The sequence below is a fragment of the Aptenodytes patagonicus genome, chromosome Z (genome assembly GCF_965638725.1).
Source record: "Aptenodytes patagonicus chromosome Z, bAptPat1.pri.cur, whole genome shotgun sequence".
NCBI lineage: Eukaryota > Metazoa > Chordata > Aves > Sphenisciformes > Spheniscidae > Aptenodytes > Aptenodytes patagonicus.
The window spans coordinates 55945746-55959180 of NC_134982.1; the positions used below are offsets into that span (position 1 = coordinate 55945746).

A 13435-nucleotide genomic window follows, 5' to 3' on the forward strand; every position below is an offset into this window, starting at 1 on the left:
GAATAAGGATGTTTTATATACTGAGAAATTTGAAACTTAAACCTTTAGTTTAAAAAGGTCCAAAGACTTTTCAGCTCGACAAGATCCACTCATTACCTCCAAAGTGCATTTTCACATGTTAAAAATTGCTCAGAAGGCATTTATAAATAGCAGTGAACAAGCTGAATATTCTGATTTCATATCTACCTCTGATCTTATCAGGAGATGAAGAAATGTTTAAGTTGCAGACACCATATTGCTTTGGAACATGCAAGTATCAGATCAGCCTTACAAGATACACTGAAGCACAGCTCCCATTTCCACTTTTGAAATCTTAGCTCACTCCTTATTCTGAATACTCCTAAGACACTCCTGTATTCCATCAACGACACCACCAAAAAAAAGGAGGACAAGTCTCTTGTACAGTTCTGTAACTCTGAAGGCATCGGGCCATGCACCAGAATTTGAATAAGATTGATTCAGACAGCACACAGGTCCTAACTCCTGCTTAAAAAAAGAGATTCTTAACTAGAAAGTAATATACACACCACAAAAGAAAGTCAACTACAGACACTTGTATCCGATTTACACCCACAGATCTGTGGCACCTTTAAAACACCAAATAGCTCACAGGAAGTGATATGCATTAAGTACTTCACTAGTATGTAAGAGATTGTGTGCTAACTACAGGTACATTAAAGAATGGTGAAAACCAAAAAATTCAGGTAGTGAAGAAGGGGGAGGAAATATGAAGTTGAGTATTAAAGATGTAAGCATGTTGAGAATGACAAGCATTACAATTTTGGGATATAAGACAATTATGATACTGAACTGAACATCATAAAAGAGACAGGTCAATTGATTTCCCAAGACAGAGTTGACGTTCTGAAATTCAGTATAGGCTGCCTAGTCCACTGCTCAGCCAGATGGGTAGAGTAAATCTCTCCTTAAGGAAGAATAATCCTCTGATTAGCAGCAAGAGAACACTGAGTCGTCAGCTTCAGACAGCTTTTTAACTTCTGTTTAGGCACCGATCTTAGAGAACCAGCCACAATTGGTTCAAAAGGATTAGATCACAGTATTTCAAAAAACCAGAAGAGTAAGAGGATGCTTATTATAGATAAAAAGTATGAAGATTCCTATCACTGACACTATCCCTCTGATTTGTTAAGGACACTAAATCTTCACCCTTGGAAAAGCAAAGATTAATTTCTCTGGCAATTACTCATTTTACACAAAACTTCAGAGAATTTAGACAATCAGACCCTTCCTTGAAAACCTGTAAATTGAAAGCCAACCTATTTGGTCCATAAGAGCAACATATGCTGGAAACACCCTGTGAGCTGTCTTTCAAAATATTAAGCACATCATAGTAAGTTTTCTGAACCAGAAGGTCAAACTCTCAGAATGTAGTTATCATCCTTCCAAGTGAAGAAAGATGGCCTTAGCATTTATTTTGAAACAGTAAAGTTTTGCTTTCTAAACAATAGTTTGAAGACACAGTTCAAAGAAAAGCTACCAGAAATAGCAATTTCACTGACATTAGTCAGTGATGTCACCAGAAATATTTCAACAGCGACAAGACTTTTTATATTCAAAAGGAAAATTAGCTAGCAAAAGTCTGTAAGTACTTAAAAGAAAACCAGCAAGATTTTCTCATAATTTAAAGGGACAGAGTCAGCTTGAAACATTATTAAATTTCAGCCATCAGGTATTAACAACAAATCAGAAGTTTATTATTAATAATAATGATATACTATATTAATGATATATATACTTACAGAAATAATAAAAACAATAGCTGCTGCAGAGCTCCACTTCCCTGCATTAAAAACATCTTTCTCTTTATTAAGGTATGAAAGGCCAACAGTCAGCAAGGAAAAACACTACGTGGGAAGCATAGAAGTTTTTAGTTCTCTCTCAAAAGTTGTCATGTCACAACAAACACTTAGAAAAGAGTCAATGAACTTGATTTAAGCTGACTATGACCCTTTCAAAATAAATGTATTTTCAAGGATAACATTAATTCAAAGACACAAAAGTGACAGACTTTGTACTGTACCTATCTTTGATCTGTCTGGCAGCCTTGATGCATGTCAGGGAGAAGAGAGAGAAAGTAGTTAGTATTTCCATGCAAGTATCAATGGCGGTAACATGCAAGAAGGCTGAGAACCTCAGCTGTATCACTCGGATTTAAAGATCAAAATGAGTTTAACATTTTCATCAAAATAAATTTTCCCACAAAGCATGTTAATAGTATTGGTTAGAACTGCAACAATGTATCACCTGGGAAAGAACTGATCAAGAACCACACCAAACCAATTCCAAATTACTCAACTTCCTGGGTGTGACTTTGTCTCTTCAGATTTCTCTTAATCAATTAAGTTACTCTCCATCACATTTTAAAAGAGCTACATGACCAAGTCAGTAAAATGTAACTACCATGGTATTTTCTGTGAACCTATAAAGTGCTCATTAGTGGCATGTAACCTGACTTGTTTGGCTATGCATCATAGGATGTATACTCTGACAAACAAGAAAAAATAGGACTCGCTTTAAACTTTTCCTCTGAAATTTATTGTACTATTCCAACAATACTTCCTAAAAGGCTCTCTCTGTATGCCACTATTCAAAACCACAGAACATAGTTTTTCCCAGCATTTAAATGATACCACTGAAGCATATGCAGAAGTGGTGATGGCATGTTTCAAAGATAAACATTAACTAGCATTTGGAGAGACAAAATCCCTGTCCTTCACCAAGAGGAACTGCAAACCTAAGACAAAATGTTATTGTTGAAGTAGTGATGGCTTAGTTAGGTCTGTTGAATCTATGCTTGGAGTTAACATTGCTACTTGATCTAGTTGCCATTCAGCTGAACTACTTCCCTTCCAAAGAGGAGACAAGAAACATCAGGTAGCTTCCCAGTTTAAAGTCAATCCAAAGTGGAGGACTTACAAATTTTTCATTAAATACAAAGCACACTCAATTAAAAAAAAAATCACAGTTGTCCCTGCTATAAAACCAATTTTATATTCCCAAAGTGGGAAGGAGAAAAAAAACAAGTGTTTAGAAATAATTTAGCTTATGCAGCAGCTTTGTTTTACCTCAAACCAAAGTTACTGTAGGAACTACTGACTGATTTTCCTACAGGACAGCTGTAGACAAAACAGAGCTACTTAAAAACAAAAGCCTTCTTCATAACTTCTACACCTTGTGGAATATGTGGTAGCCAGGACTCAATGAACACTCTTCGGCAAGACAGTCCTGGATTAACTCCTTTGAATTTAGTTTGTTTCCAGGCTACTGACAAAGAAGGGTATCAGCCCAGCTCAGATGAGCTGCCAGCAGTGTCAAATCACATCCTATCTAACCTCCTGTGTGCTGTCATCCATGTTCTTTTGACTTTCAGGTAAGCCAATTCAGCGAATAAAGCCACCAAAAATCTAACATAGAAAAAAAATATTAAAAAAATAATCTTAGTTTAGTCTTACGCTATTTTCTGATAGCAGCAAGAGAACACTGATTTACTAGAGGATCCAAAGAAAATTTGTGCCAATAAAAGACAGTCAGGGCTGGAGCTGCCCTTTCAGGAACACCTGGTATGCCTATTAGCAGAGCAATAGATTTAGCTGGCTAATAGCCAAGGCAATATTACCTTAAAATGCCATATCCAAAGGCACATTTACAAGTGCAAGCTAGTGTAATACAAGTTTCAAATCCTAGATACTAGAGTTCACTGAATTGGATTTCAGTATCTTAAGCCACAGACTCCAAATTTAAAGAGATTTTACCCCCAGGAAACACTCAAATAACTTTCCTTAGGGTATCTGATTGAAAAAAGCATTAGAGATACCTGAAAAGAAACAACAACAACAGTAAATTCAAAGCTACATTCTGCATAGTGCTCAAGAGCTAACATAATTTTTGCACATTGCTATGACAAGACAGAACGGACAACTCAAACCAAAGTGCTAAGAAAAATATTCAGTTTAGGAATTGTCACTCTTCAAGGCAAATAAATCAAAGCTGACACTCAGGAAGCACGACAGCACACAAACACGTTGCCAAAAGGTATAATTGACACAGTAAGACAGCTTTCCTGCCCGCTCTTTTAGAATAATTTGTATCCTTGTTCCTGTTAAAATGCAGAAAGGCAAAAGTAATTGGGTCTTGGATTTGGCGTGGCTGACCCCACTACTAACACGAGGATTATTACAGCAAGCCTGATGTACTGAGTCAGTGTATATGTAGAACTGTTTTATTAATTTGTAAGTATATTCTTCCAGTTAGATACATGTTGCCTTATTTACAAGTTTGCTATGGTAAAGTACACATTTCTTATATTGGAATCACAATGTGAGGCCCAAATCAGGCTCTTGCCTACACAGTACACAAATGCATTAGAAGGTTTTGGGGAATAGAGGAAGAGCTGCCCTGAATTCAGTTTTGTAAGATCTTTCAGGACAGCTATAGAGTTCAGGGTTACAAATTAAAGATCCACAGCTTGCATGAAGTTCTGCAAAACAAACATCTTGTCACCCACAGATGGCTGCAGCTAGAATACAGAGACTCTCTGCAAGCACCATGTAAGAGCACTAGGCAACTGACAGGTCACTTGCCATGGCTTTGAGTGCTGGCCATCACACATTTTGTAAGTCTTGGTTCAGTTTTATAGAGATTTATTTCACCCTCACTTTCCGGGTTTGCTTACCTAGCGTCAGTGCAAGTTTGCTTAACACTGACAGTTGTCCAGCAGAAGGGATTCCTTTCCCTTCCCCATCACTCTAAGTAAGAAAAAACTTACTTTATTAGAAATTGCATAAAAATTCAAGACTGTAGTGCTTGACTCTGCCTCCTCAACAGAACATCAATTGTATTTTTATATGCCTCTCTATCCTCACTCTCCATATTCCCGATAAGTTTGCAGGGTCCAGTACAGTAATGTAAAGGACACTTCAAATTGAGATGAATACCAACATCTGCCTTATGCACATCTGTTCAGTGTTTTCTACCTTTAAGAATTCCACAGGGTCCTTTATGTCCAGTGACTGCGCAGCAAGTTCCAGAAGCTCTTCAGAACTCTCTAGGGCATTACTACACTGGCTAAGCTGATCCTGAAGCAAAAACAAAGTAAGAATAAATTTATGTATTCACATTTAGAAACGTTTATAAACTACCAGTACTAGAACTACATGGCTTTGCTATGCATTAGATAAGGTAATAAGTTGTTACAAATCAAGGCTATTACCTCTGACACATCGTGTTAACTAGAACTTCTCTGTGCTTCACAAGTGCACAGTGATACATGGCACATCCTATAAACCCAAAGGGGAAAAAGTTGGATAGGTGGTGAAGTCTCATTTAAAAGCCAGATTTCATTTTAAGGCCTGTTTCTCCCAACATCAGGATTTCAGAAGCAAAGAAATGTTTACATCTGTATACACTACAATTTCTATTTACAGAACTGCACTTCATCAATGAACTGATACTGTTTAATGTAGCAGTAGCCTTGAAAAAGGCAATGATTTTATCCCCAACCAGCTCTAGAATTGTCACAAGACAATCATGAAAATCAATATTGCTGTATAACAAATGGGGATAGTAGAGGAAGAGGAACAGAGGAAGAAGTGCAGAAGAGAAATTTCTTTCAGGATTATCTAAACGTCTATCATTAGTAAACTACCATTCCCAGTATATAAAATAGCCCACAGAAAACTTCCAGTATTACATACTATGGGTATATCCCTAAAAAGATTAGTTCTGAATACACTGCAGGATCCTAAACATACCGTAGATTAAACAAGATGCACATTTTAAACCTGCCAGCAGCTTTTGCATGGCCATTCAACCTACAGCTGTTTTTCTACTCATGTGATATTTAGTGTAATATCTCAGAACAAGTCAACAGCAAGTAATTATTTTTCTTTAAAACACTTTGTGGAAAGACAGCTTGCTCTAAAGTAGTCACTGTGTGTCCTGGTTTTGGCAGGGATAGAGTTAATTTCCTTCCTAGTAGCTGGTACAGTGCTGTGTTTTGGATTTAGGATGAGAACAAAGTTGATAACGCACCAATGTTTTAGTTGTTGCTAGGTAATGCTTACACTAGCCAAGGACTTTTCAGCTTCCCATGCTCTACCGACTGAGAAGGCTGGAGGTGCACAAGAAGCTGGGAGGGGGCACAGCCAAACTGGCCAAAGGGACATTCCATACCATGTGATGTCATGCTCAGTACATAAACTGGGGAAAGCTGGCTGGGGGGGCCGCTGCTCGGGGACTGGCTGGGCATCGGTCAGCGGGTGGTGAGCAATTGTACTGTGCATCACTTGCTTTGTGTATTATTATTATTACATTATTATTATTTTATTTCAATTATTAAACTGTTTTTATCTCAACCCACGAGTTTTCCCTCACTTGTGCTCTTCCAATTCTCTCCCGCATCCCACCACGGGGGGGGGAGTGCATGAGCAAGCGGCTTTGTGGTGCTCAGTTGCCAGATGAGGTTAAACCACGACACTGTCACAACAGCAACCAACAGTTGCATCAACTTCAAGAACAGACCAGTCTCAAGCACTTCAGAAGTGTGACTAGTTTTGGCAAGTGTGGTGAGTTGACCTGGGCCAGCTGCCCCTCAGATTTACTGTTCAAGGATAAAATAGGAGCAAGGAAACAGTCCAACAGCTAAAAGTTTGTACACAGTTTCCAGATAACTTCTGAAGCATGCCATTAATGCAAGTTGTCATTCATCTAATACAGCTGCTCTCCTCTTTGGAGGATATCCATTGCTGACAAACCCAGATATACCATGATACTGCCAAAATGTCCCAGGCAAACACCTCAAAAGAAAGAAGCAAATGCCAAAGGCATTTTCAAACAGCTTTGCAGAAATGACACGATAACCAGATGCTTCCATTAGCATCTTACTGAGATGCATCTGCATTTGGGAGTTAAAAGTAAATACTTCAGTGTCATTAAAATACACTGCCCCAAAATGAAGCAATATATTTTCAAAGCAAGTGTTTAAGGAGAATTTCTAATTTTCGGCCTTAACTTCCAAGGAAATTATTTGGGAGGGTTTAGTCTAAATATTAAATCCTCACTCTTTTCCACCATTATGTAGCCCCAGTATTTTAAGTTACAGCTTATTCTCAACAAGAGCATCTAGTAAACTATAAAAGACTAAATACAGCACAAGCACTTTAAGAGGACAATAAATTAAGCAAGCCCATTCCTTTAAACAGGATGTTTAGGCCTCACTGAAGTTCCTTGGTTTCCTCATACAAAGTTAGTTTTCAGTTCCAGTCAAAGATAACGGCTTGGATTAATGCATTCAATGCAACAGTTTTCATATGTTAGTTTGGTTTGGTAGACTGACTGTTGCGAAAAGCATTCCAGCAGTGCCTCAGCTACAGAGGAAGCTTGGTCTGTCATCAAGTAAAAAGAATGTCCTTCGGGCCTGTAGTTAGAGAACAGCCTTAGCTGAAAGACAAGTAGGGCACTTAACAACTGTGTCAGTGATCTGTAACATTCCACTTGTCTTCATCCTCTTCTGACTAAGTAGCAGCTCAGCTGTTCAACACAGATACTGGGCAGCAATTCTTGATACAGCTGTATCACACTGACAAGCTTTCAGAAGAACTTGGTTCAACCACACCTGAGCTTGATCAAATTAGATTAACTATCAGAAAATTAACAGAATTAACAGAAAATTTCAATGGTCAAGTCAAACTGCCAGATGAATAACTATCAAAACAGTTTTCAGTTCCAGAATAATTTCTTGAAAGATTAACTTTTGCAAGTTTTTCTTCACTAGAAGGTAGAATAACTGATACATGCCACAGTTGAATTTCTCCTGCAAGCTGTTCATTGAGAAGCACTTATTCTTTAAGCATTTAACTCCTAAGTGTCCCTGGATGTGGGTAGACCTCTGTCCATTGAGAAACTTCAGAAGGACTTAAAACAGCCATATGGGGAGAAAGATTAAACTGGAGGTGGAAAAGTGCACTTAAGTGCTTAACTTAAATTGTGCACTCAGAAGTTCTGGAATGTTTTACACCCAGCCTTTTAAGTATGAACATAAAACAGACCTTATAAGGAAGCCTGTGGAATTTGTTTCAGGAAACCGCTCCTAGAACTTCTTTAAACTGACTAGACACGAAAAGGTGAACTTTTTCAGGAACAAACGTCTTTCTTATTGCTTTGCGTAAGCAAAAAGAACTACACAAAAGAATGCTGCAATGAGGATCATTTAAAGAATGACTTAAACATTTAAACAGAAACAGCTTCTGTTTAAAAGATTTAACCATGCTTTGGCCCCACGCAACTAGATTTTCTGAAAGCTAGAGCCAACTTGCTACACACTACTGGAAAAACATAGACTTTGTAAGTGTTTCAGAAAGTTACATTTTTGTTTCTGTTTCTCTGAAACCCACTGAAAAGCTTCTCCTGCATGAAACTATACAACTACAAGCTGGTGAAGTTCACGTAGCAGGTACCAGTGTAACCTGTTCCCAAGCAATTCCCATATGTCTTCCAGTGTACATTACAATTTGCCTGATGTTAACAAGTTAACAAGTTAACAAGTTAACCAGTTCTGTCAATAGGAGACCAGCCTTTGTGCTTAGGATACCTGGCATGATTCTCAACTATAAGTTCAAGCCTGAGCAAATCACTTAGGCATGTCTACAGGTTCAGATGCTCATATTCCAAACTGGAGGAAGAAACCAATTTCAGTGCAGAAGCTGTTCATTGGTCTGAAGGTAGTAAACACATCTAAGCCCTGCTCTTCTGCAGCCACTCTCCACCCGTAAGCTCTACAAGCAATACCACTTCCTTTCTACATAACAACGTTGAGAACATAAATATGCTAGAGACCATGAAGTACCCTAGAAGGGACCAGAGAAGTACTTATATCAAAGAAAACATTTACCTTATACTTACTGCATTTCTTGCAACACTACAAAAATCTCACTTTCTGTTGAGATTTAAAATAGCAGTCTAAAACTGCTTCTCTCAGCTGCAAAAGTTTACAGATGTAGTTACAGTTACCTGCAGAGCTTGAATTTTACGAGCCTCTTCTTGCTGAATAGTGTTGGCCATACTCCCCTTCATCTCATCCAATATAGAATACAGACCATCAAATTCTTCATCCAACTCACTGATTGCATTAGAAGAGTTTACCTGAGAAGAGAATTGAAACTGCTGCAATTTGTATTGGAAAAAATATAGCCTAGTCTCCTAGACTGAAAGTCACATTGTTTGCCCAAACATGCTTTGCCATGACTACTAGATACCTTGCTGCTGCTCCTCACCTTATCAACAGAGAAAAAATACTAGGAATGAGGGACACTTCCTAAGCAGACTTTACATCAGGACACTGAAGACTGAGATCCATGAAAATTCCATGATACTCAAACTTGCACAGAACCAACATACTTGGCAACTTTCTTCCATGCCAAAAGGCCTCGATTTCCCTCTCACAATTATATATGGATTGCTAGATGTTTATAAGGAGGTAGTTAACCAGTTCCATATAAAATGGTTTCATTTGATACTAAAAACTGCTGGATGATTTCCATTTCTGCAGTTAACTTGGCTTAGCTTTAACACAAAACAAACAACTTACAGCTTATTGATAGGCTAAAGGAACCCAAACCTCATCCTAGTGTAGTTGCTCTAAAAATTAGGTCTAACTTTTAACTTAAGCCCAACAATTTGCAACTATTGAAAAGAGAAATAGCAAAGAATTTTCTCTCAACTAGCAGGATGGTCTCATTTTTCAGTCTGCCAAGCAAACTAGAAGTTCAAAAAAGATACACTACTTCCAACTACCAGGAGTTTGAGATCTTGCATCAAAATCCAGATTCCCTCTTCCACACAAATCAAATCCTACAATAGCTTTTCGCATGAAAAGCAAAACCACCATACCTTTCAACTAGGGATAGACTTAAAAAATAACATGTTTTTCTATCTGGTTCCAACACGAAGATATATTTTAAACTTGATTCTTGTAGCCCATCCCTTACATAGTACATAAACAGTTTGAGACTGACAAAACTGGAAAGTTGCTCCCTTCTCAGCTACAACTTATGAGCCTTAATATATGTACCTGAACATTTTTTATTGTATGGTTCAGCATGTCAATGAAGTTGTGAATTTCATCATTTTTGTTCGCTAGAGTAGAGACAATCCTTTGCAGAGTCTCCTAGAATTACAAAAACAAGTGAGAGAAGTTGTAAAAGAACCCTGTAATATTTTAACCATCACCATTTCAACATATATGGAAATTTATCATATACATTCCAGTTGTGGTGAATTCAACTCTTATTCTGATGGGATCAGGAAATACTTTTTCTTAGAAAAGAGAAAGAGTATCAAAAGTCTAAGAAGTATTCAACCAAATTAAAGATCTCCAGTTGTTAGTTTAAGAGAAATCAGGAATCTGTTTTATGATACATCATGGTTTCACATGTTTTGCTACCCATGTTACTGCAACTCCCGAGTCATCTAAACCAGACTACCTACTGGCACCACACTCTGCCATATACAACTTCTCCAGATGAGAAAGCTAGTGCTTGCACAATCAAATAGAGAACCAATAAAGAAAAAAAAGCTGGTAAAAGTTAACCCAGAAGAAAAATTAGCATTTCCTATTGCCAAAAGAAGCTAGTGTTAAATAACTAAGCTGACAGTTTATTCTATATACAGAATAAATCTGTGACAGTGATTTGTAAACTTATTCTACAAGTGGCAAAATATTTTGGCGAATAATTTATATATTCCAATTAAAGGTGACCTCAAAGAGGAAAGCTTACTGATAGCTTAGAAAGAGAATCAAGGTTATATCTGTGGTGTACTACTCCAGCTATTAAAAAAAGCAGTAGATTCAGCTTACAAAACACACACTAAGCAGGCAAAACTGTTAAGCACATCAAAATGCATTTTTAAATTAAATAAGACTACCAAGTCTAATTTTGTTGAGTAGTCAGTCACATATTCTAAGAATTTGACAAAAACACATCAATACTTGGTACTTAAAACTAAGTCAAGTTGTATAATTAAAGCTCAGAGCGTATCAGCATATGTAAGTAAAAATAAAGGACAAGGTGAGGAGGTAACTAAGAATTTTCTTTTATTTAATTCAGGCTGGTTGATAATAAGTTCTAGAAACAAATCTGACTCTAAAATGCTAGATTTGGCTCTTTAATAATGTCTTAATTATAATTAAGACAGGTTTTACTTTTTTTTTGTAAATCAGTTGGACTCAGAGTTTCAAATTGCTCAGCTTAACATTGTTACTTGACAACACTTAGGAAATCGAGGCATGGGGAGCTAATAAGCACACCTTAAAAACAGCCAGACCACCAAAAAGGTGTTGCAGAGGTCCCTCCCATAAGCAATTTCTTAATAACCATTTACTATTTAGATCACATTCGTTTGCTAAAAAGCAAGAAAAATATTTTATCCTTTCACAACACCCACAGCAAACCTTGACACTATGTCCCATATAAGGAGTATCTTCAGTAGTCCTAAGCCATGCTCGCACCCGTTTCTTCTGACCCCTTCCTTCGCAATTTTCAACGAATCTGCAGTGATGTATTTATTGGTACTCCGGCCCATTGCCTGTTTGCATAGCATCATGTTCACAAAGTTAAACCACTAGCAGAGGAAAGTGAAATTTTACTGCTTTTACCACAGGCATTGTGATGGTGTTTCGTAAAGATATAATGGACCGGCTAGCAATGACTGAAATTAGGACTCCGAGGAAGAGAAACAAGACCAGATTGGCTTCTTTCAGAAACAAAGAGTATAGCAAGTCTTGATCACTTCATTACAGAATCTTTTCATTGTCTGGTTAAAACTGAACATGTTTAAAGAAAATTTTGTACACATTAGAATGGCAGATGAAACGCCATTGTCCAACCAGCTGCTTCTGCATTCACCACTGACCAGAGGCAATTGTTTTCGCATGTCAGACAGCCCGCAGTTAAGCCTTAGATCCTATAAACATAACTGTCAATTTGGATGAATAAGAAAACTCCCAATCCTCTTTCAGCTAGGATTTTAGGGCTTACTCAGTTGCACCACATGGAAAAAAAAATTAGTCTTCTTGTACATAGTACTGAACAATGGTTTTGGTTTTTATAGCTACATACGATTAAAGGAAAAGATCTACATGTGAGGCATGCTTAGAAAGCCTTTACACAGCCAAATACATGGCAGCAACTGGAAGACAGCTGTCAAACAATGTTTTCCACTACATCTAAAGCTAAAGTCAACTCACCAAACAGTGATCAGTACGGCTCTTTAAGTAAGCTACCAATTTCTCCAAACAAATTCCAGCAGGTTTGGTCAAATTCAAACAAGTTTAGAGACCTTCTACAAATGCAGATGCAAGAGGCTTAAAAATATCCACAAGCAGTAGACAGAATTTTTCTTAAACACCAATGCACAAGCCACCAGAACAGAAAGTCAGCTTTTAGGAATCACTAACATATAATATGTAATTTTCTAATATGTAATAAATACATTTTCTTCCAAACATACCAAGACACATGCCAAATTCAAAACACTGCACTGTTGCCATTTCTTCCTTTAACAGGAATTTCTGAAAAGTCATTACAATTACACGTAACAAAAAGGGTGCTAGAAAAGTTACCAACGTAAGCAGCAATTGAGGCTTACAAGTTATTTCATAAAAGAATTACAACAGCAGCGAGCTCAGTAAAGCTTCTTGGTATTTCTACACTGAAGGAAATTTAAATCTATTGCCCATTGATGGATGTAGTATTTTGTAGAATCCTATTACAAATAATTTTCTTTTAGTTTTCTCTCAGGCTAGCATGTGTTAAGCAAGGTCAGTTTCAAATTCATTTTCAAAACCTTATGGCATGTTTATTACAGAAGTAATTTTTGCTGCTATCAGTGAGCTTCATACTGCTCTTCACTTTTATGTCCTATTCTTATTCTCTGAATCTAATACACCCTTTGCAGAAAAAAATGCATAGCATTCATAAAGCAACAGTGTGGATGCACAAGGGATGAAGAACATAAAAGGAAATGAAAAAGGATAGGAAGCCCTGCAACATGTGCTGGCTTATAGTCTTGCCAGGAGCATAAAAGTAGACAATATACCCTTCTTTGAATAGCTAGTAACTAACATCACATAGCACCTGTTGAAGCAGATGGGCACCTCATAAAAGAGTAAACTTCAATAAATTAAACAATTACATCAGTTCTGTTTAAGAAGCAAGTTATCAACTTGCTCATGATCATACTGAAGTCTTATGACATGACTGGATGCAGAACAGAGTTTCTGAAGCAGCCTCGGGCCTATGACAAAATCCTGTGTTATACTAGCCTTCACATGCTGATCAAATTTCAAACACGAGGACATACTTACTTAGCCTTCATTAATTTAGTCTTCTGCACTTGTCCACACACTGAAGTTGCCAGA

The 13435-nt window shown here is 37.4% G+C and overlaps 1 protein-coding gene across 4 annotated transcripts in view; it reads right to left on the bottom strand.

Annotated features, from left to right (window-relative positions):
- The window catches only part of FSD1L (fibronectin type III and SPRY domain containing 1 like), a 34961-nt gene that overhangs the window by 20183 nt on the left and 1343 nt on the right, over positions 1–13435 (bottom strand). For all 4 annotated transcript variants that reach the window (XM_076362002.1, XM_076362001.1, XM_076362000.1 and 1 more), the window contains exons 2-5: positions 10088–10183; positions 9028–9159; positions 4995–5096; positions 2042–2064 (exon numbers count right to left, since the gene is read on the bottom strand). In XM_076362002.1, coding sequence (XP_076218117.1) covers positions 2042–2064; positions 4995–5096; positions 9028–9159; positions 10088–10183 — 353 coding nt within the window. The remainder of the gene's footprint in view (positions 1–2041; positions 2065–4994; positions 5097–9027; positions 9160–10087; positions 10184–13435) is intronic.